At 48.3% G+C, this 20,062-nt stretch overlaps 9 protein-coding genes across 9 annotated transcripts; 4 read left to right on the top strand and 5 right to left on the bottom strand.

The window, feature by feature from the left end:
- Positions 1 to 200: 200 nt before the first annotated feature.
- On the top strand, positions 201 to 1,156 carry EJ05DRAFT_114578 (uncharacterized protein). The gene has a single exon (XM_033739022.1). The coding sequence runs from the start codon at positions 385 to 387 to the stop codon at positions 868 to 870; it is 486 nt and encodes a 161-aa protein (XP_033598218.1). The 5' UTR covers positions 201 to 384; the 3' UTR covers positions 871 to 1,156.
- Positions 1,157 to 3,027: 1,871 nt separating this feature from the next.
- EJ05DRAFT_488479 (uncharacterized protein) lies at positions 3,028 to 4,238 on the top strand (the record flags this gene model as incomplete). The annotated part of the gene is made up of 2 exons (XM_033745714.1): positions 3,028 to 3,125; positions 3,179 to 4,238. The coding sequence occupies 2 exons, from the start codon at positions 3,028 to 3,030 to the stop codon at positions 4,236 to 4,238; spliced, it is 1,158 nt and encodes a 385-aa protein (XP_033598219.1).
- Positions 4,239 to 4,821: 583 nt separating this feature from the next.
- Positions 4,822 to 5,745, bottom strand: EJ05DRAFT_488480 (proteasome subunit alpha type-4; the record flags this gene model as incomplete). The annotated part of the gene is made up of 4 exons (XM_033745715.1): positions 4,822 to 4,952; positions 5,004 to 5,422; positions 5,484 to 5,668; positions 5,722 to 5,745. The coding sequence occupies 4 exons, from the start codon at positions 5,743 to 5,745 to the stop codon at positions 4,822 to 4,824; spliced, it is 759 nt and encodes a 252-aa protein (XP_033598220.1).
- Positions 5,746 to 5,950: 205 nt separating this feature from the next.
- Positions 5,951 to 7,837, top strand: EJ05DRAFT_513241 (uncharacterized protein). Its single transcript, XM_033748413.1, has 2 exons — positions 5,951 to 6,102; positions 6,167 to 7,837. Exons 1-2 carry the CDS (start codon positions 6,015 to 6,017, stop codon positions 7,762 to 7,764), a joined length of 1,686 nt encoding a protein of 561 aa, XP_033598221.1. The 5' UTR covers positions 5,951 to 6,014; the 3' UTR covers positions 7,765 to 7,837.
- A 231-nt stretch (positions 7,838 to 8,068) lies between these two features.
- On the top strand, positions 8,069 to 9,578 carry EJ05DRAFT_503223 (uncharacterized protein; the record flags this gene model as incomplete). The annotated part of the gene is made up of 2 exons (XM_033747392.1): positions 8,069 to 8,734; positions 8,805 to 9,578. 2 exons carry the CDS (start codon positions 8,069 to 8,071, stop codon positions 9,576 to 9,578), a joined length of 1,440 nt encoding a protein of 479 aa, XP_033598222.1.
- A 114-nt stretch (positions 9,579 to 9,692) lies between these two features.
- EJ05DRAFT_114667 (uncharacterized protein) lies at positions 9,693 to 10,847 on the bottom strand. The gene has a single exon (XM_033739023.1). The coding sequence runs from the start codon at positions 10,512 to 10,514 to the stop codon at positions 9,807 to 9,809; it is 708 nt and encodes a 235-aa protein (XP_033598223.1). The 5' UTR covers positions 10,515 to 10,847; the 3' UTR covers positions 9,693 to 9,806.
- Positions 10,848 to 11,121: 274 nt separating this feature from the next.
- EJ05DRAFT_513244 (alpha/beta-hydrolase) lies at positions 11,122 to 13,179 on the bottom strand. Its single transcript, XM_033748414.1, has 3 exons — positions 13,023 to 13,179; positions 11,729 to 12,966; positions 11,122 to 11,678 (listed from the first exon to the last, which is right to left on the bottom strand). Exons 1-3 carry the CDS (start codon positions 13,148 to 13,150, stop codon positions 11,404 to 11,406), a joined length of 1,641 nt encoding a protein of 546 aa, XP_033598224.1. The 5' UTR covers positions 13,151 to 13,179; the 3' UTR covers positions 11,122 to 11,403.
- A 1,932-nt stretch (positions 13,180 to 15,111) lies between these two features.
- Positions 15,112 to 15,743, bottom strand: EJ05DRAFT_503226 (uncharacterized protein; the record flags this gene model as incomplete). The annotated part of the gene is made up of 4 exons (XM_033747393.1): positions 15,112 to 15,242; positions 15,291 to 15,377; positions 15,403 to 15,564; positions 15,611 to 15,743. 4 exons carry the CDS (start codon positions 15,741 to 15,743, stop codon positions 15,112 to 15,114), a joined length of 513 nt encoding a protein of 170 aa, XP_033598225.1.
- A 1,940-nt stretch (positions 15,744 to 17,683) lies between these two features.
- Positions 17,684 to 19,171, bottom strand: EJ05DRAFT_114772 (Bud-site selection protein). The gene is made up of 2 exons (XM_033739024.1): positions 18,825 to 19,171; positions 17,684 to 18,780 (listed from the first exon to the last, which is right to left on the bottom strand). Exons 1-2 carry the CDS (start codon positions 19,095 to 19,097, stop codon positions 17,899 to 17,901), a joined length of 1,155 nt encoding a protein of 384 aa, XP_033598226.1. The 5' UTR covers positions 19,098 to 19,171; the 3' UTR covers positions 17,684 to 17,898.
- Between the last annotated feature and the right edge of the window lie 891 nt (positions 19,172 to 20,062).

Below are 20,062 nucleotides of genomic sequence, written 5' to 3' on the forward strand. Positions count from 1 at the left end.
AGCTGTGTTTCAGACTTCTGACTGAGTCGCACCCCAACAATTTGTCTTTCCCACATCATGAGAAGGAATCCACGCGTTTGAGCCAGATGCATGGAGCTTTTTGCATTACGGCGTCTTTGATAAGATGGTGTTACTAGAGACTTGTACCTAAGTCTTTGTATCGCACTAGTCCATAACAGGATAGTGCAGCTTCTAAGAATCCCAACTTCAACATCATCGTTCGGCGATCTACATCGTGGCTCGTACAAAGGCTGTGCAAGGCGCAGCACGGCTCATTGATCCGATATCATCAATTCCTTTGCTATTTATCTGATCGTGATTTGACACATCCAACCCCTCCGAATCGACAGCCCTAACGCCCTGCATGCCGCACAATGGACTCATATGATTTTCGCCACATGCTATCGAGAGGTTATTCCAGTGCCCAGCCACAAAAAGGTACTGCGCCTCGTGATTATTGTGTTTTTATGTTTATTCTATAACAATGACATTGGGTTGGCTGTGGAGATGATCTTCATTATATACGAGTTACGAAGAGCGATCAGACCGTGTATTCCCTCACATCAACACGCCAATTTTGTAGTCTCCCTATTGCTCCTGGACATGTCGGAGCATTGGTTGTCCCTGTACGCTTCGAAAACAGGACCATCGGTGTCGCACTGGAGGATTGAAGTTATCTCGCAATATAATCGCCTTGCACGTGGTAGGGACAGCTCCTTTACGCGTATCCAGGGTCACAAAGCTGTACGAGGGTTTTTCGGGAGGACTTGGCCGTCATTATCCTACAGAAGTATTCATTTCTTTAGGACCTTGGGAATCCATTGTTTGACTGAACGCGATGTGTTTCCCCACATGAACACAGATCATTGACTACGATATAGATCTGTGTCACTGTTAAGCATGGTATTCACATGGACCATGTGTGCCGATGTAATAAAAGTAGTATCACCAACGACGGAGGCCTGTTAGTAAAGGATTGCACGGCCGTACTAAGGGGAGTTAGCCATAAAAAGAATGCTTCTGCCACGGCAAAATCTCACTCACATTTTGAGTAGAGGCTCATCACGCACAAGGATAGGGTTGCGCCCTGCGAACCAGGGTTGGCACCATCGCACTGTACTGGAGCAGTAAAAGCGTCCAATTCCACCAACAAGAAATCCCGAAAGTGGTTTAATTTGGTGGACGGAAAGCGGTGGTGGCGAATAATCCTACAAGACTTCTAGAAGGTCATCCGTTGAAAGAGCTCGGCATGCGGGAATCGTTCTGCGGAATGCCGATCATGAAGCCACGAATCGACACACGGCGCCCCCGTAGCTTTGCTCACTGCTCACCGTTAATGATCGGCACTCCACCATGGAAAGACTGTATTTCGTACTGAAAAGACGCGGTGAAATAGCACAATTGCATTTCCTGTTCTCGAGTATGCGACTCCCGTTTGCGTGTTCGAGATCTCATGGCAGCCCACTGAATGTGAATCTCGTTATATATCTTATTCTCATTTTAGCCATTGCGCCCGAACTGCTTCGGAAGGAATGCAGCTTGTCGACCAATATACGACCATGGTATATGACTTTGTCCCGGGCCTAACCAATCCTAGAGAGTGTCCGCAAAATTGAGTCTGAAACTCACCGTCAAATAGATATAAGGTGTCTGATAGTATAATGAGTATCCAGAACATCGGTGTACTCAAAGATGAGCGTTCGAGCCTAAAAACGAGATATGAGCGTTTGAAGAGTGTAGAGATAAAGTTGTTCATAGGTATATACATTGTGATTGGCCGCTTGAAAGGAGCGCCCTCGCCACATTCACCTGGGTCAACCAAGCCACACCACGTGATACGTCCGCGATCCCTCTTCCGGCAAAGTGTACGCGGTTTGACGTCCATCCTTTGCATGACGCCAACGTCTGTTGCATCGCACATTTCGCGCAATCCGATGCGATGACTGGCTACAGACGACGACGGGTCGTTGGGCTTGATTACATAGTCTCATATTGAGACTAAAATAGGAAGCGTGAGAGTTTCTCAATTGCATCCTGCATGCTTGGGTCGAACATTTCCAGCCGCTTGGTTTCGCTACGTACAAGGGGCTTCATGGGCCATCCCACCGTTCCTTCATTGCGTTATGTTTAGTACCAATCCCCAGATTCGCTACCGTCGAGCGGTGTGTCAGCCTTATCAGAAGCAATGGGTGCATCACAGCCTGGAGTCACAGGGGCCTCAGGTCCCCTGGCCCATGTTTCTCGGCCCGCTAAACGTGTATTGACTTGCCACAGTACTTCTTCAGGCATGGCTTACTCTGCTTGGTTCCTGATGTGTTTGTAGTACATGCCTCAGCCTCACGCAAATCGTTGGAAAATCATTGTGGAGAACTTCGCGAGCAACCTCCGACTCAAGCCCGTCATAAGAATAACCATACCTTTCCTTTCACTTCTTCTAACTATTAGAGTCTATTCTATGTTCCGCTATCTTTCAGGACTTCTGTATTCTTCAATTGTCATCAAATAACATTGAGGATTGGAGACCTCTGCATTGTCGACTGGCGTACCCTAATTGACATAGAGCAAGATTTAGGCATACTCAGCTGGCATATACGTCTCGCGTACACTGATTCATACACTGATGTTAATCAGTGGGTGTACTTGAACACATTCCAACATATGTTTGTGGATACAACCTGGTAGTTCCTGATCTAGGCACAACCCTCGTCAAACGTCACCAATATCTCTCATTGTCTTTTGACCGTTCTCATAGCAGTCACCTTGGGCGACTCGAATTCCATCTCGTCCAGGAAAAAATTGGAGATGCCAGAAAAGAAGGGTCAAGGATCAAGATCATATCACAAAAAAAGTCGTAATGGATGCGCGCAATGTAAGAGTATCAGAAAAAAGGTATTTTGCCCCCATCGAGAGTTCCCGGGGCAAAGCTCTCTTATTTGAAATATATGCTGAAGCGCGAATCAGTGCGATGAGAGACCACCTCGTTGTAGTAATTGTGTGAGAAGAAAGGTGACATGTGAATATGAATCCATGAGAATCGAGGGGCCACGACCGAGATCTGTTGGCTCTCGCTCGACTCCGTCAATCACACCACCTGTAAGAAGTCCAGCATCTTTTCCTGGAGCAACGTGAGTCGTCTACGTCGTGTATATGAAATGGAGAGCTGAACAATCGATGTCAGACCTGCACCGCCAGAAGCTAGAGAATCATCGATGATGTCGAATGACTGGCTCAGTTCATTCATGCCTCCTCAGTGTCCGACGCAGCACCAGGAGACCCAGCTCATGGCATACTATCAACAATATACGTTCCGAACTTTTGCCACACTCGACTATCAGAATTTCCAGCACGTCTGGGAACAGGTAGTACCAAACCAAGCCCAACATCACAACTTCCTTAAGCACGCCGTTCTCTCGATAGCAGCCCTCCACTCGGCCCACTCGAACCCTATAGAAGCAGCGCATTATGCGTTCCTAGCTCGAAGCCACCACGAACATGCAATGCAGCTCTTCTACTCTGTCGGCACAACCATCACTGCAGAAAACGCCACCGCCGTCCTCGGCTTCGCCTTCTTTCAAGTCATCTATCGCTTCGGCAGTCCCTTCGTCCCCGGTCTTCCAAGTCCCCTTGACGTCGTCGACGCCTTCAACCAAGTCATAGTCGTGCTCTCCCTCTTCTGGCGCCTCCTCCCCGAGGCTCGACCACTCATCGCCTCCACCTCTGTCACACGCCTGGTGTCCCAAGCAGACTTCGTGCCCGCCTACACCCCCGGCGAGACATACTCGCACCTGTTCGAAGCCATCGAGACTGCAAACAACCTCTCTTCCGACCCCCTGGCCGACAAAACCGCCTACCAGGCTTCCACCCTCGAACTCAGGCGCCTCTTCGCGATTCCCTTCGTCCCAGTGTCTTGGTCCCTTATTCTGTCGTGGCCGATCCGCGCCCCAGGGCGTATAATGGAGCTTTTGCGGCTGAAGCGTCCGCTGGCGCTCGTGCATCTGGCGTATTGGTGCGTGCCGATTCACCATGCATGTAGCGCACCCGAGCAGTGGTTTCTGGGCGGATGGAGTCGCAAGATGGTGCTGTATATTGCACGGTGCATTGAGGCGGAGTATAGGGGTTTGATGAAGTGGCCGTTGGATCAGATTGGGGTTAATGTGGTGCCGGGGAGTCAGAGTGCGAGTGAACCGAGTACGTCGATGAGTCCGCCGGTGATGAGGAGGATGGCTTCAGATCGCTGAATGGGATGAGTGGGAGATGGCCTGCGGAGACTTCTTGAGAGCGGGCATGAATGTACACCTGGGTTGAGCATACTCGCACTGCTGGACACCGTAGTATGGATCGAACGGTTATCGCATTCAGTTCATGGTTCAGAGTCTTTTCAATACCCCTTCTTTTACTTTGGCTCGAATATACTTCCAGGCCGAGATGCACCTCAAGGCTTGATGCCTGCGGTTGCCTTAGCATGCTCTCCTAATGTATCGTACAAGTGTTCAACTCACAGCCTATGACTTCACCAAGTGCTAACCCTATCGCTAGGTCTTAGTTTTGCTCGTTCTAATGGCTGCCCCCTGCCGAAAGATGCAGTCTCATCTCACTACGTTTCCTAACCTTGTCGGGCCGGAGGCGTTGTAGAACAGGAGTAGATAGAAACTTCTTATCGGCCAAAATAGCATGAGGCGAGAGCCTAGGTCGACGTACACTTAGCCATGGTGATAAATGAGTCAAGGTCGACATACTCGGAAGTCACGTGTTTCCATAATGCAATATAAAGTATATTACAACGATCTATGTTGCATTTTCAGGATGCTGTATGGTTGTTCTTTACTCATCAAAATTCGGGTCTGCCTTCTTGCCTAGTCCGTGCTCCTTGAGAAGAGTATCGATCTCTTCCGCGCCCCACAGGTGATGATAGATCTTGCCCTCCTTTGTCCTGCCTACGGTCGCAAACTCGACTGGTGGACAAGTTAGTATTGTACAACAGCTTGGTCAACATCATAACGTACTCTTCTCGCTACTCAGTGTCGTTGAATCCATCGTCTTGCTCAACACCTTGACGGCCAAGCCACATGCTTCTTTCAGGTCACACTCCTCTTTGTAATCTTGTTTCAACAGACTCTGCGCGCTCGCATTGTTGGCACCCACGCTTGTTGCCTTCCAGCCACCGTAATTCCCGCTGGGGTTGCTCTGATACAACTGAAATTGTCGTTGAGGGTCCCAGCCGGCATAGATGAAGGAGACACCAAAGGGACGCAGACCACCATGCTGAGTATAGCCTTGCTTGAGATCACATAATCTTCGTACGAGCTGTTCGCAAGGAATGTCTTCGTTATAGGTAAGGAGGTATCGCTGGGCAGCTTGACGGGCGTAGTTGATGAGGATGTTGGCATCGGCGGTCATTCCGGCGACAGCGCAGATCATATTACTGTAGCCCAGTGTCAGAAATATTCTGACAAGGCTTTACGATAGAAAGCGTAGTAGCATACTCGTTTAGAATGTACAACTTCTCTGCTGAGGTGTCTTGTTCGAGCAGCTTGCTGGTGACTTTCCGCTCGGCGGCGAGTACGATTCCATCCTGCGCTAAGATTCCCAGAGCTGTACCGGCGTGAGAAATGGCCTCTAGAGCATATTCTACCTGGTACAGACGGCCTTCTGGAGAGAAGATTGTAGTCTACATGAAAGCGTGAGCAACTCAGACTAGGGCAGCCAACGAGCAACACATACCCTCGAATCGTATCTCCGAGACATGGCGAGCGGTAGTTGGTGGTACTTGGGTGCAGGAATACGGTGCAGAGTAGTTAAAGAAGTGAACGGTTAGCAGTTATTGACAGCTCGGTTGACTTGACGCTGGATCAAGGCAGCTCGAACGCGTTGGCGGTCGGAGCTTCGATGCCAAGGCCCTAAGTTAATCCGAATCGCCAGCTAGATTCAAGGTGCTGCAAGTCCCTCGTCGCGACATCCGTTGATTCTCGCTAAGTTAAAGCCATAGACTTGATGCGGTCGTGAAGCTCGAGAATATGTTGAAGTCCACCCACAAACAAGTGCAGTTTGCTCCTGCGCAGGACGCGCTACCAGACGGGTGGACAGAGCACAAAGCTCCGACAGGTAGGTTGTGCAGCCTCAAGAGAGGACAACTGGAGATTTCTCATACTGACATTCTTGACTGAAGGTCATACATACTACTACAATGCCTCTACTGGTCAGTCGACATACCAACGTCCTGTGTCTGCTCCAGAACCAGTACAACCAGGCGCAGCTACTCATTCGACCGAGCACAACTACATTCCCCTTGGCTTTGACTCTCAACAGAATCTTCAACATGTTGATCGATTTAGCCAGACAAGTTTTAGGGGCGGCATCAGCGGGAGAGGGAACTACAGAGGCGGACGCGACTTCCAAGATAGACGACGACAGCAAGCTGACGATCGCCCAAAACATAAATCTGCGATTCCAGGTTACACACCATGGGTTCTGGTTAAAACCAAGATGAAGAGGCGTTTTGTATATAATCCGGATACCAACGAGAGCTTCTGGAGGATTCCTGAGGACCTCATGAAAGGCGTAGTGGAGCTTGAGAGGATAGAACGGGAAAGGAAGGAACGTCGACAGCGTGGAGAACCAAGTGATGACGAGGGAGAGAAAGTTTTGACTTTCGATAACAAGAATTCACGCCATGAAGATAGTGAAGAGTACGAGGAGGTTGAAATTACTGAAGAGGAAGACAGTGAAGATGATCGTACATCCAAGAAGCAGAGGACGATCGGAGATATGGAAGATCAGCCAGTCGAGTTTGATGAAGATGATATTGCATACCAGCTGAAGATGATGGGTCAAGACTATGGACTAGATCCTGCAGAGTACGGTAATCCATATGAGGAGGAACTAGAAGAGGGCGCGGAGGGTATACCATTGACCGAAGATGATACGAAGGCGTTGTTCAGGGACATGCTTGATGACTACGGCATAAACCCCTATACCCCATGGGAGACTTTGATCGAAGAAGGTCGGATACTACAGGATGATCGCTACACAGTTTACACTAATATGAAAGCTCGTAAAGATGCTTGGAGCGACTGGAGTAAAGACAAGATGCAGATCCTGAAACAACAGCGAGAGAAGCAAGCAAAGCAGGATCCTCGAATTCCGTATTTGGAATTTTTGCAAAACCATGCGTCGCCGAAGTTGTTCTGGGCAGAGTTCAAGCGAAAGTATCGGAAGGAGCCTGAAATGCGCGACTCGAAGTTGTCGGACAAAGATCGCGAGAAATGGTATCGTGAGCACATTAGCAGACTTAAACTGTCTTCTAGTACACTCAAATCAGATTTAACTGCGCTCCTGAAAGCGGCGCCCTTATCTGCACTTAATCGGTCAACGCAGCTAGGCGCTCTGCCATCTTCTATTTTGAGCGATATACGGTATATTTCTCTTCCGGCATTGACACGAGATTCTCTAGTCCAAACATGGATATCAACTTTGCCACCAGCCCCTGAGACTTCAGAGTTGAATGCGGAAGAAAGTGAAGAAGCTTCGAAAAGGCGAGCAGACCGGGAGCGCCGAGAAAAGGCACTTGCAGCTCGAGAGAAGCTCGTCGAAGAGCAGAAGCGGCGGCAGCAAAAAGAGTTAAGTTATGGTCGAGGACGAATGCGCGAAGAGGAGCGTGAGCTTGCCAGAGCAAATCAAGTTACTAAAACCGGTCTCAAGGGACACTTTCAGGATGCGGATGAAGACATCCAAGCCGCAGGAGGCCGTGGAGTTGAAGAAACATAGCCAATAGCATAGTCTGTCATGCGAACATAGCTTTATTGCTAAAGGCACTGCAGTATTCTCGTATTAATATGGCATATTCAAGGCCATCTACAGGTGCTGATTGAGTATCACGACTTGCTGCAATAACACCCTGAATGCGATCTCAGATCATTTATTGATAGTCCCGCCAATTCTGGTTAGCGCAAGTATCACCAGTATAGTGCGGTGCGCTAGTAATTGACCGCATCCATACACTGATCCGTGATTCACTTCTGGAGCTGCACAACGTTGGAACAACAAACATAATTAACGTTAAAAGATAAACATGAGATCCTCTAGATGGGCACCGAAACCTGTGCCAGGGGCAGAAAATGAAAACAAAATCGCGCCAGAAGTGAAAAGCCAGGAGCAACCCGCACCCGCGCCTGCACTTCAACTTGCGCCCGCAATGCAAGAGCCAGCACCTCTAGGGACAGAAACAATAGCAGAGCCTCTGCCTCAGGAGATACAATCCGTATGTAACTTCCATCCCTACGTTGCATTTGGCCTAACAACGAATAAGCAAACCTTTGACGCATATGATCCTATGATGGATGAGTTCTCTCAAACACGCGAAGATGACGATTTGTTCGCCGACGATGTCGTTCCTGTGGTAGATGCCTCGACGGTCGTCATAGAAGCACCTTCTGAGGCTGTGGTTCCAGACATTAAAAGCATACCGACAGGCCCAGCGGCGCACTCAAGAGGACGAGGCGGGCGAGGAAGAGGCAGAGGTAGAGGCAGTAATCACATACATCACAATGAAAAGAAAGACATCGCGGAAGGCAACACTGTCGAAAAAGAGAATGGCGCAGGCGTTGCGACAACGACTGCCAATGCCACGGCTACGATGTCATCACCTACAGACGATGCGAAAGAGACCCCAGTGCAGCCTCCACGAAAGGAGGGAGCTGTAAGAGGAGATAGGAGCAAGACAGGTGGTGTGAAGAAGGTAAGATCATATGCAAACCTGTGAACCATAGCACCAATATTCGCACATCAGCTACTGACCTACTTCTCAGGCCAAACTCACAGAGGCCGAACTCTCCGCTAAGATGGCATCTATGTCGCTTCTAAACGCTACTAAACTTGCCGCTCATACCCGTGCCGAAGCTGACCGAAGAGAATCCGACGAACGCGAGGCGCGTGCTGCAGAGGAGAGCCAGAAGCGTCGCGCAGCAACCGCGGCTAAGCAGAAGGTAGAGCGAGCCACACGGACTGAAATGCTTGGGGAACGAGAGAAGAACAGACAGCGCAAGATGAACGCACTGACTGGAAGAGAGTGGGATGCTGAGAAAGAAGAGGGCTTTGGTGGCACTGGTGATGAAGCAAGAAGAGGCAATAGGAGGGGGGCGTACGGAGGCGTCGTGCAGGACCGACGACCTCAAGCCACAGAAACTTCTGAGGGAGGTGTTGAAGATGTGAATTCGCACTCGGCTTCTGGACCCGCTTCCCGTGGCCGTGGAAAGGGACGGGGACGCGGTGATCGAGGTGGTCGTGGGGTCCGAGGAGGAAGAGGAGACACGAATGGAAGTGCACCCCGCAAAGATCAAAACCAGGTACCGCCACCGTCAGCGAATGACTTCCCTGATTTGCCGCCGTCGACGAAGCCTGCACAAACCGACTCGGGGGCACCGAATCCAATGACATTCCCTAAAAAGGCGCAGCTCGAGAAAACAGTGGACACCGAAGCAAAGAAGGTCTCCGAGACAGCTGTGCCGTGGAGTCCAGATACACCAGTAGACGGATCGAAGCGGAGTTGGGCTGACCAAGTGGAAAGAGAAGGGAACAGATGAATGACCTGCTGAAGCCATGATCTAGGAAAGGGTCATCATCTTGTAACTAATACATATAGTGCTGTGGTCTTGACTAGTGTGCATGACCGTAACCTATACCAAAGGATATATATCCTGACAAAATCGAGAAACGACGTGCGAATGACTTAACTATAAGGATTCTGTCCATATTTACCATGCCGCCGACCTTGTCACGTCAATATATACAAATAATGCTATCGCACCGCGTCATATCAACAGCCCTTCACCCTTTCCATACTTCCCTTCCTCATCTTCGACCTTCTTCGCCTCAGGGTCAACAATCTTCCCCTCCCCACCCGGTCCCTTCGCCGCCTCCGCCGGCGTCCCGGGCCTTTGCACACTCAGATCAAACTCTGCCTCTCGCACATGAAATTCATCCCGCATAGAGTTCGTCAGCTTGTCCAGATCGCCGCGGGGCATATCCTTCAGCGCCTTTTCCCACACTGCGTGCCAGCGCCCCGTCGCACCGATGCGCAACTTGGTTCGTGGGATCCATTTCTCTGTCAGGGGGATATCCTTGACGACTTCCTTATGGGGCGGGATCTCGAGAAAGTCAGCGCGTGGAGGCGGTTGTACGCGCGAGATTTGGACGTTGGGCACGGAGACTTTGGGCGCGGCCAGGTCGAGCGGCGTGAAAGTGAAGATCTGCTGGGATAGCGCGGTGGCGTCCAAGGGGGTGCCCCAGGTCAGGATTGTGAAGGCGTGTGGAGAGGAGTTGCGCAGGTGCACGCGCATGGTGGGGACTTTGGCTGTTGTGACTTGCTCGAGCGTGAAAGAGAGGGAGGAAAGAGATTCAAATGAGCGCGGGGATTCGGCTGGGAGGGCGGAGTAGGCGTCTGAGTGGGAGTAGAGGGTGTAGATTGTGAAGATGAGGGTAATGGAGAGGAGGAGGGAGAGGGCTGTGCGAGGCTGCATGACTGCGACCGCGTTTGACGCTCAGATAAGGCCGATAGTGAGGGATGGTCCTAATGTTCCTGTTGGTCCTGGTACAGTCGATTGATATTTTCGTTGTCTGTTTGATATCGCCGTTTGTGACTAGTCTCGTGATCTGATGCCGAGGATATAGAGCGCTTGGACAGACTGCGGAATATGCGCCAATCTCAGGATCCTAGACTAAAAGTATCATAGATTAGAGTGTAATAAGGAGCGTAGGCTTTAGACAGGTTTGTTCTGAAAGTAAGCGCGAATTAGTGTGGTAAGGAGTGAGATTGTGTTATGTTGTTCTAAAGTCGCACCAGGAGACACCTCACGCATGACGATAATGTTTTCAGGGGACGTCGACCCGACGTCAACGAATGCGTGCGCTAAACCCTCTTTGCTATCCGATCCACCACCGCTCCACTCCAGGCTGCTGTGCCGCTCCAGCCACACCAACCCTTGGCATGGAGCTATCATTGGCTAGGGTCGCCGGCATCTTTATCTGAGTGTCGCGTAGAGAGGCCCGCTCAAAGTCGTTGGACAGCGTTTTTTAGTTGCTCCTGTCAGGACACAACCCTCCCACACGTAAGGTCTGTCACAAATACCCTCCTGTCCCCAGTATAGAGTGAACATTGAGAACACAGCTCATCTCTATTCTCCATGTCTGATCGCTATTATCATCATAAGGTGTGTGAAACCGGTAGTTCCATCTGGCACTTAACCAACATGATCGGCTTCATGAGCTTCAAGTGTTTGTTATTAAGGTCATAAATAACAATCACCATCAGTGTCTCTGCTTCAAGTCCGACTATGATTAAATACATTCCAACATATACTCGACAAGTACAGGGCAAATGGCACTTAGTATGTTGCTGGCCGCCTACCGTCAACTTCTTATCACATAGCTCTGTGCATGCCAGAAGTCACATTGCGGACTTGCGTCCTGGTCAGCCACTACGGCTATATTCGTATAGTTGACCTCAATCACTCTATAACCATTCGAAGTTCCAGGAGCTGAAGCTTCAAGATATGTCGGCCAATGTGGCTTCGGCATACCTGAGTAAGAGATTGCGTTTGGGTCATGCACCATTACAAATGAGACGAACCAATCTAGCATGATAGAAGACATTGTAGTGTTATCGACCGAACCAGGTGTAGTGTCTACCATTGATCAGCAACAGTCTGAGATGAAAAACAAACACCACACTTACAATTCAACGTATTGTTGTTGAACAAATAGGGATACGTCGACGCATGGAGTTGTGTCCCCGCATTAAATGCCATCTTATATACCGGGACTCCCCAGTCTGAAGCTGCAGTCGAAATGTAATACGTTGGACAATCAACGATGGAGTTGCCAAATATCTTCTCGCGTTGAAACAGACTGGAGTTGAAGTTCTCAGCAGGATACATTTGAAACAGTCGGTTCCAAAATGCTGCTTTTCCTTGTGCGAATGGGAACAGCTGCTCCAAGTCTTGCTTCACATCCTCAGGAGTACTCAAGGCAGTGTCAGTAAAGCGAAGCCCCTCATACGTCTCCTTGTTCGTCATTATAGGAACTTTCGCGAAATTCCCTCGCTTAAACTCATTCGACGGCAGATCCCGGATTATCGTCCCATCGACCGTGGGTCCAAAGTAGAAATCCCCATACCCGTAATACTGCACCGCCGTAGCATTATACCCAAGATCATACAAGCTCTGTATCGCCACCGCAAGCGTGTCCTCATCCAAGCCCCTCAGGCATGCAATATCATCACACTCCGTCTTCAGTAGCAAATCGCGATATTGCTTCTCCACCACCGACGCATTCTTCATCGGCTGCCACCATGGATACTCTACAATCGCTGCCTGGAATGGCGGCGCCTGGACGCCTCCATACATGATCATGAGGTGGTTCAAGGCCCCACCACCTGCACTCCCCCCATGGACCGTCACACGATTTGGATCTCCGCCAAAGGCTCTAATATTGCGTTGCACCCACTCCAGTGCCGCACGCTGGTCGAGCAGCCCTACGTTTGCAGTGCCGTGTGCGAGGATGTCCGCAGAGGACAGGAAGCCATATGCGCCCAGGCGGTATTGGATACTGACGAAGATCATGTCGCCGCGAGCATGCTGCATGAGTGCGTAGCCGGGATATGCAGAAGTGCTGCCTAGCACGTAGCCACCGCCGTGGATCTCGAGCATGACGGGGAGACTGGATGAGGATGGGTTTGCTGGGACCTTGATGTCGAGGAGGAGACAGTCTTCAATACCCGGTGGGCGCGGAAGCGGGAATTCTTCATCTACGAACCAGGTTGGCTTTCCTTGGACGCATGCTGGGCCAGGAGTTGTTGCGTCAATTGGAGTGCTGCGGGAGTAGTTGTTATGGAGTTCGATTGGCATGGGGGGTCTCCAGCGCAGGTGGTGGACAGGAGCTTGGGCATAGCGAATGCCATAGTAGTTGTTGAGGCTACATGGTGTTAGGCCAAGTATTGTATTGAGGTGAAGAATAGGGGCATCACGTACTCGTTGTCTTCCAAGTACTTGCCTTGATATTGTGCGTAGCCGAGATCGACCACTGGCCCAGACAAGTTTGCATTTACAAATGCTGCAGTCAAAAACGATATGAGCGGAATAGAGACTTGTGTTCTCATCTTGCCTGATATGTCCGATTGGGTAGACTATGACAGTGAATCAATAACGTAGTTTCTACACTGCCTGGCCTGGTCACGATATACATAGTATGTACCATATTAGTCATCCAAAACTCTAACATACACAAAGAACCAGGCTCCAGCCGGAGATAGACACTGCATATGCATTGGAATCTATGATACGAGACTAAAGCTCTATTAGCATGGGGGCTGATAAATGTCTAACCGAATTAGGAGATTTAGACATGGCCAGGGAAGCAGCTAGTGAGTAGTGCATATATCAGTTTAGCAATACTTCCGCGCGATCAGCGATCAACGATAAGTTCCATGAGTGCGTTCGAGCATGATCTCATCAGACCATAGCTGATTGTATACTAACGTTAAACAAGATACCTGCATTATTCATGGGTCTTATTTTCGAAATTCGCAGTTTAGACTTAATACACAGCGAGGGCTTCTTAGACGGAGTCGAGGTCAAACCCAACTCTAAACTAAACATTAGCTTTGAAAAACCTCTAATATTTTTCTGTTATGTATTTACTGAAAAACCTCAATTAGGCGCTCTAGCGAATTCTAACACTCTACTGTATTGCAGAATCGGTAGGAGAAGTAGAGTATTAGTCCTTTTTACTGCACTCCGGAGTATATAATAATGCTCCGGAGTAATTTATTACTATCCTTGTCCGTCGCGCAACACTACCTGCATGATAGATCGGAGGATTCCTTATCTTGAAGCACTGACCTCAAACCCAAGATGCGTCCTCAACTAAGAACTATGACCTCAATGCTTGGGGAAAGAGCTTAATCGGAACGAATATGTCCAGCTAACAAGAGTATCACATCTAATTTTCTCGCTCTCTCTTTCTCTCTCTCTTTCTGTCTCTGTCTCTCTCGCAATCATTGACTCGGGGCACAACCCTATTAGCTCCTAACTAAAGTCTAAGTAGAGCCTCGCAAGATACGTAAAATGTCAGCTGATGAACCGTTAGGTCACGGCTGCAGGCTCACTCTCTATGTGTGTCACATTGATACTATGCATGCGCAAGCCCAGCTAGAACGGACACGGCGTGGTGTTGTTTTCACGAATGCAGGATCTTGAGTCGCGTTGAACACGCTTGATCCCGGGTTGAAATTTTCAAATTAATTCATTGCCCTAAAAGCTGACACTCTTGGCGCGCGTAAATGCGTATATTCCCCTGAACCCCCCGAGATTTATTAGATTTCTATACCTTTTTATAATAGCCTATATGTCATAATATGTATATAGATATATGAGTTAATAGAGTAAGATAGGATAATTTTTCCATGGATATAACTTTTGGATACTTAAGTCTAGCTAATAATAAGTGAATTGAAATCTTAAGAAAGAAGAGAAAGGAAAGATACTTATGTACTTTTCGCACGGGCTACCTCTCTGAAATCTGTATCTCAAGAAAGTAATCGTTCAGGTAGGGCGGTACCCAGATTTAAAAATTCATCCATAGAGACCAGACCGCGTGAGGCCCGACTTCTGACTGTTCAATACACCCCATCCTTGCTCCCTCGCGACTAGACGCTATTCTCCTTCAGCTGGTCGCAGCAGCAGTATTTACAGGGACATTGCGGACCTTCCGCTCGCTCCCATACAAACCTTGTAGCTATCACATCCTAGATGCACAGGTATGCAGAGCGGCGCGGCTAGCCATGAGCTACTCGTATAGATCGGTGGAATCATTCTGCTTACAGAATGCCGACCAGAGCGGGTGAATCTCGTAGACAAATTGCAGAGGAGAGCCATTATACTTCGCCCTTGCTAGCGCGGGTTCCGATCCTGCAGAAGCGTCTTATCACGCGTCTGAACAAGTCGGTCTAGAGAGAGGACTGGCGGTACAATCATTTCGAGCATAATTATTCCTATTAGTCGATCGTCCATCCCAGCCTCGTGCAATTCCAGAATCGATTCACATCAAGTCCAATGGTGTTCAGTCCATCATCCACTTAGATTCGTTTTCGTCCGAAACTGCATTTTGAAAGCTGTGGCTACTAAGCCATTCGTCGGCGTCTTCCTTCAGAGCATGCTCTGTGTAAAATTTCGATAGTATCTCCACATAGGCTGTCGTTCAGTTAGTAAGAAAGAGTACCGCTGAGGGGTATGACAAACCGTCATTTGGCATAGGTCGTGCTGGCTTGAGAGAAAAGTGCGCAATATTATTCCTGTATAATGCAAGTGTGTCTGGAACCAGGGTTCCTGGCAAGGATATTAGCATACTGACCAAACGAGAACTCGAGGAGAGACTTGCCCTTTGGCACGGTAAAAATGTATGGACGATCGACATCAGATCCTTCTTCAATATCAAGATCATAGTTATCCATAGCGGTTCTAATGATTTCCTGCATTGTGAATGTATTGGGAAGCAACACGATTCCATCGGACACTTTCCAATCAGCAGACATACCAGATAACAATCCCTTGCAACATACATGGGAGCCGCGCCCAGGTCACCGGACTCGCAGCTTTCGATTCAAGTTCATTACAGCGATGATCGCACCGTTCAAAGTCGAACTGCTTGTAGAATGATCCGGAGTTGATCCGCAATAGAGAAGCCGGAAACATTGAATAGCGTCGCAAGGTTGCTTGCGCGTGATAGAAAACGCGTCGAGACATGAGCACAGACAGTAGTTGAGGCCAGTGAAAACGACTTGCCGAAAAGTGACCAACAGAGGAAGACCTGGACAGTAATCCATTAGTCACGGAAAATCGTAGATCCATTAGAATACAGACGGATCGCCGAGCTCCGACGCGCTGGTATTAATTATGATTAAACGCTACTCAGGAATTAAATACGGTTCTGTGGAGCTATTATATCAAAACAGGGATAAATTTTCCACTTCCTACAACTATTAAACATCTAAGAAATATATTTCAAGTCTTAAAAAATATATCGAGATGACAAGATTGTGAAGCCAGTCCCTGCTTCCTAGCAATCCATAGCTCTTGGCGACACGTAGCGTTTGACCTGAGACATGAGACAATTTCGGCATGAAAGCTTTTATCCCTCACCTGGTATTGTCAACATTACGGCCTCGAAAGGAATACCATTGTCGAAGAGGTTTAATATCTGAAAAGCGACGGCAGTTAAAAGTAGAACGTCAGAGACGAGATGTTTGATTTCTGGTACGATTATACTCATTCAAATTACGTGTTCGTCAGTAAGAACATAACATTGAGTCACGAAGCCTAATTGCGCGTATACCAATGAAAAGCTTTTCAAGAACCTTCACAGGTAGTTGAGCGCAGAAAATGCTTTACAGCCTCCGCTCACAGGAACTATCATGCTAGTCGACAATTGATGAAGACATCGATATTGCCAGCCTCAACCAAAACATGTTTCACGCCTTCAATGAAGTTTTTGCGAGCATCACAGCTGTTCTTTTCCCGACACGAGGTCAGACAATGATCAGTGGAGTATTATGCCGCTCCAGATGACGAAATTTGTGTTAGGGAATATATTGTTGGTGTCGAAGAATTGGATACTTTGTTTTGACAAATTGATGATTGAACAAGTGAAACTAAGTAATGTTGTCTGGTCATGAACCATGTCTTGTCTTTAGGGCAATTAACGTGACCATGCTTGATGTCAAGGTTCACCATATTCTGCGGAGGAGCGAGAAAGTACACTTACGAAGGGATGTTTGTTATCTTGCCCTAGTACCGCTGGACTACTTTGAAGATCCTAGATTCGTGTCTGTACAATAGGTCGGAATGGAAGTCCTGAGAAACCTCACGGCTCCTCTCGAATGAGAGCAAGATAATGTGCTCGACATGGTGATAAATGTGCCTAGGAATGGAGAAGAGACATGGGTATTGGCGTTTTTAGTGCTGTGTGACGTATTGAGGAGATTGCGCTAGGTGACATATAGCAGCAGTTTGTGGAGTGGATTTAGGAGAGATACGTGAGCGTGATGAGTTGTTGGTGGTGAGGTGGTCATATTGAAGACACTTTCGCTGGGGTGTGAAGTGGTCGAGGAAGGCGTGATTTGCGTGTCGCTGGCTATGTAGTAGGTTCTTGAAGAGACGCTCGGGAGTATTAAGGCGATATCAATTGTAAATTTGCGGAGAATGCTGGAGACTAGAAAGAATTACTTCCTTACTGGAGCTAGGTACTCAAAGGTCCTACACGAAGATCCCCACGTTGTCTGGATTTGCCATTGCTCAGCTCACCCACATACTTGCCGAGGAGAATTGGAAGAGAGTAGCTTAAGCTCTGCAGATCTGCCTGTGCACTCCTTTTACGTTGCATTCGCACCAGTAAGTTTGATTGAAGCAAAGCTTTCATGATCTTTTAAGCATCTCATGGTACTGCGGGATCCTTTGGAATATTCATAGAAGGACAGGAAGCTCCCGATTATTGAACAGGTTGTGGCCCGACGTCGGAGCCTCATAGGAGTGTGTATGAACCGTAGACCGCGATTTACGCGACGATCGCACGTTGTGTGACGATTTGGAGAGATCGCTCTTGCAGCTGTTTATAGGGCAAGTTTGGCTAGAGCTGTGGAGGAATGGGCAATGCCGAGGGTGCCATTTTCTCTCTCTCAGTCAAGTACTAATGATAGCTACACATTAACGGACGTCATCTGGGAGGTTCACTTATCAGTACCTTTAGATGTGGTCTAAAGGACGCACAAGTATTCTTCATCGTTGTCTTTCTATCAAAGAGACCGCGGAAATGGTCCACGGCATCTCAGGATCTCCCGGGAAAGGACATACTTCAATCAAACGTGATTTTCTTCCCAGAGAACTGTGCAGTCTGTGCCTGCTCTTTTGCCTTCTTAGCAGCCTCCCAAGACGGATGCACAGGGCCTGTGTCATCCCTCGTTTTCAGTTTCGTAGCTTTTAATGGTGCCGAATTTGCGCCCGTCGAGACCGCTGGACGAAATCTTTCTTTGCTCTTGTTTGAAATTCTGGCCCCTCGGCTCCGCGACCGGTCATCACCTGTTAACTGGGCACCCTTCTTTGGGTCCCAGCCCGCATTTCTTTCGTCTTTTGATTTCTTTTGAAGATGCTTCGCTTGCTGTCCAAATTTCTTTTCAGCTAGTTGTTGTCTTGCTCGCTGACCACGTCGATTTTTCTTCGGAGCGAGATCTTCCTCTAGATCCTCAGCTTCTGATTCTGATCCCGACCAATAGCCTCCCATTGTCAATGTTGGCATGAAAGCTGATTTCGTTATACCGGGTCTTGTTGCTTTGTCTCGGATGCCTCGAAAACATTCATCGCGTTCACCATCATCAGATGCCACCAGATCCTTATGCCGATTTATCTGCATGTCGGAACCATTCTCGCTGCTCGAGATCCCAGACCATTCCTCGTCGCCATTCCCTGTGTCGGAGGTGTATCGACGGTCATCCTTTTTGGAAATATCCTCCACCGGACCGAGGGACTTCACCAGATCTTCAATTGCATGCGATACCGCCTTCTTAACAGGATCGGCTTTATAGAGCCGTGCCGCTACGTTCAAGGTCGCAGTTTCTGACCCGAAGGTCTTCGAAGGTGCATCGAGGAGAGGTGGTCGAGCAGGATTGGCCGAAATAGACTTGATCTTGTTCAGAACTTTACATAGATGTATTTGAGCCACATCTCGCAGGCTCAGAGTCTGGTGCATTAGCCAAGGAGATGGCATATTGTGGACAGCCTTACTTTGCACGCGATGTACTCAGCATCTAAGCGCTCCTTCAATTTCGCATCTCCCTTTTCGGTCGCTTCCTTTCGTCGCCGCCCCAGTTTCTGTCTCTCGAGCCCTGCAGCGAGCTTCAAGGCTTTGTGCACGTTGGCAATACCGGTTTGGAGTTTGCTCTCCGCCCGTACTGTTCGTAGGCTTTGCCTTGGTGGCGGTGAGCTAGAGCTTTCTTCGGAGAAGCTGACGGCATCGTCGTCACCGCTGAGCGAATCAGAGCGTTTGCGTTTCAACATTGTTTGAGGCTGAACCTCATTGATAAACCGACGTTGATGCAGAGGCTGCTGAATTGTCCATGACTTTTTTTGCGGGGCCATGTGACGGATATCAGAACACGCTAGATCCGTTTATCCATAGTTACATGAGAAAGCTTGGCAGCCGGTGCACGCATGTCTCGCGCGCACACGAACCATAGTATAAACGATATTTTTACCTCTTACTACCATATTATCCCTTTATAATATATAAAACTATAATATATAATAGAAGAAAGCTAGTATAACTAATATATAATACTAAAGATCTTTAATATTCTCTCTCTATCCTTCTAGAGCGCTTTTAAAATATAGGAGTATATAGCTAGCTAGACCTAAGTATCTCTCTATAGAATCTACTCTCTTTACTCTTTTTCTATAGTTTTAGAGATATTATAGATAGTATAAAGTAATAAAAAGAGTATAGATATATCCTTAGGGTTATATAAAATTAGTATATAGTAGTATTTATAATTATAGAGGGATAATTCGGCGGTAATAGGTAAACCAACTGCCAAGCTTTCTCATGTAACTATGGACAAACGGATTTATCTGAGCACGACTCATCCATACCCCCGAACTTGGACGCGTCTCGGTGATTCGGTCCTTATTAAGGCCGGGGTTGGAACGTCACTTTCACTTTGCATTCTTCATCAACACGTAGGTTTCTCTCCACTACGACACAACACGAAAGTTCATGGACTATCCTTATATTCACTCCGCTCATTTCCATCTCTCCCTCATTTACAAAGTCACCCATCTCCTCTTGCCCAGCTCGTGTAGTGTTTTCGTATAAAACACCCTACTAGAACTACACTCGTGCTCTGATTTATGTACAGTCAAGCTACCTCCCGAGAAAGTCTTCCCATTCCGTCTTTATCACAGTAGTGCAGTATTTTACCGTAGCTACTTCTCTGTCATTTCACTTGTCGCCTGCGCTCGTCCTC

Source organism: Pseudovirgaria hyperparasitica, assembly GCF_010093815.1.
Source record: "Pseudovirgaria hyperparasitica strain CBS 121739 unplaced genomic scaffold EJ05scaffold_13, whole genome shotgun sequence".
Lineage (NCBI taxonomy): Eukaryota > Fungi > Ascomycota > Dothideomycetes > Acrospermales > Acrospermaceae > Pseudovirgaria > Pseudovirgaria hyperparasitica.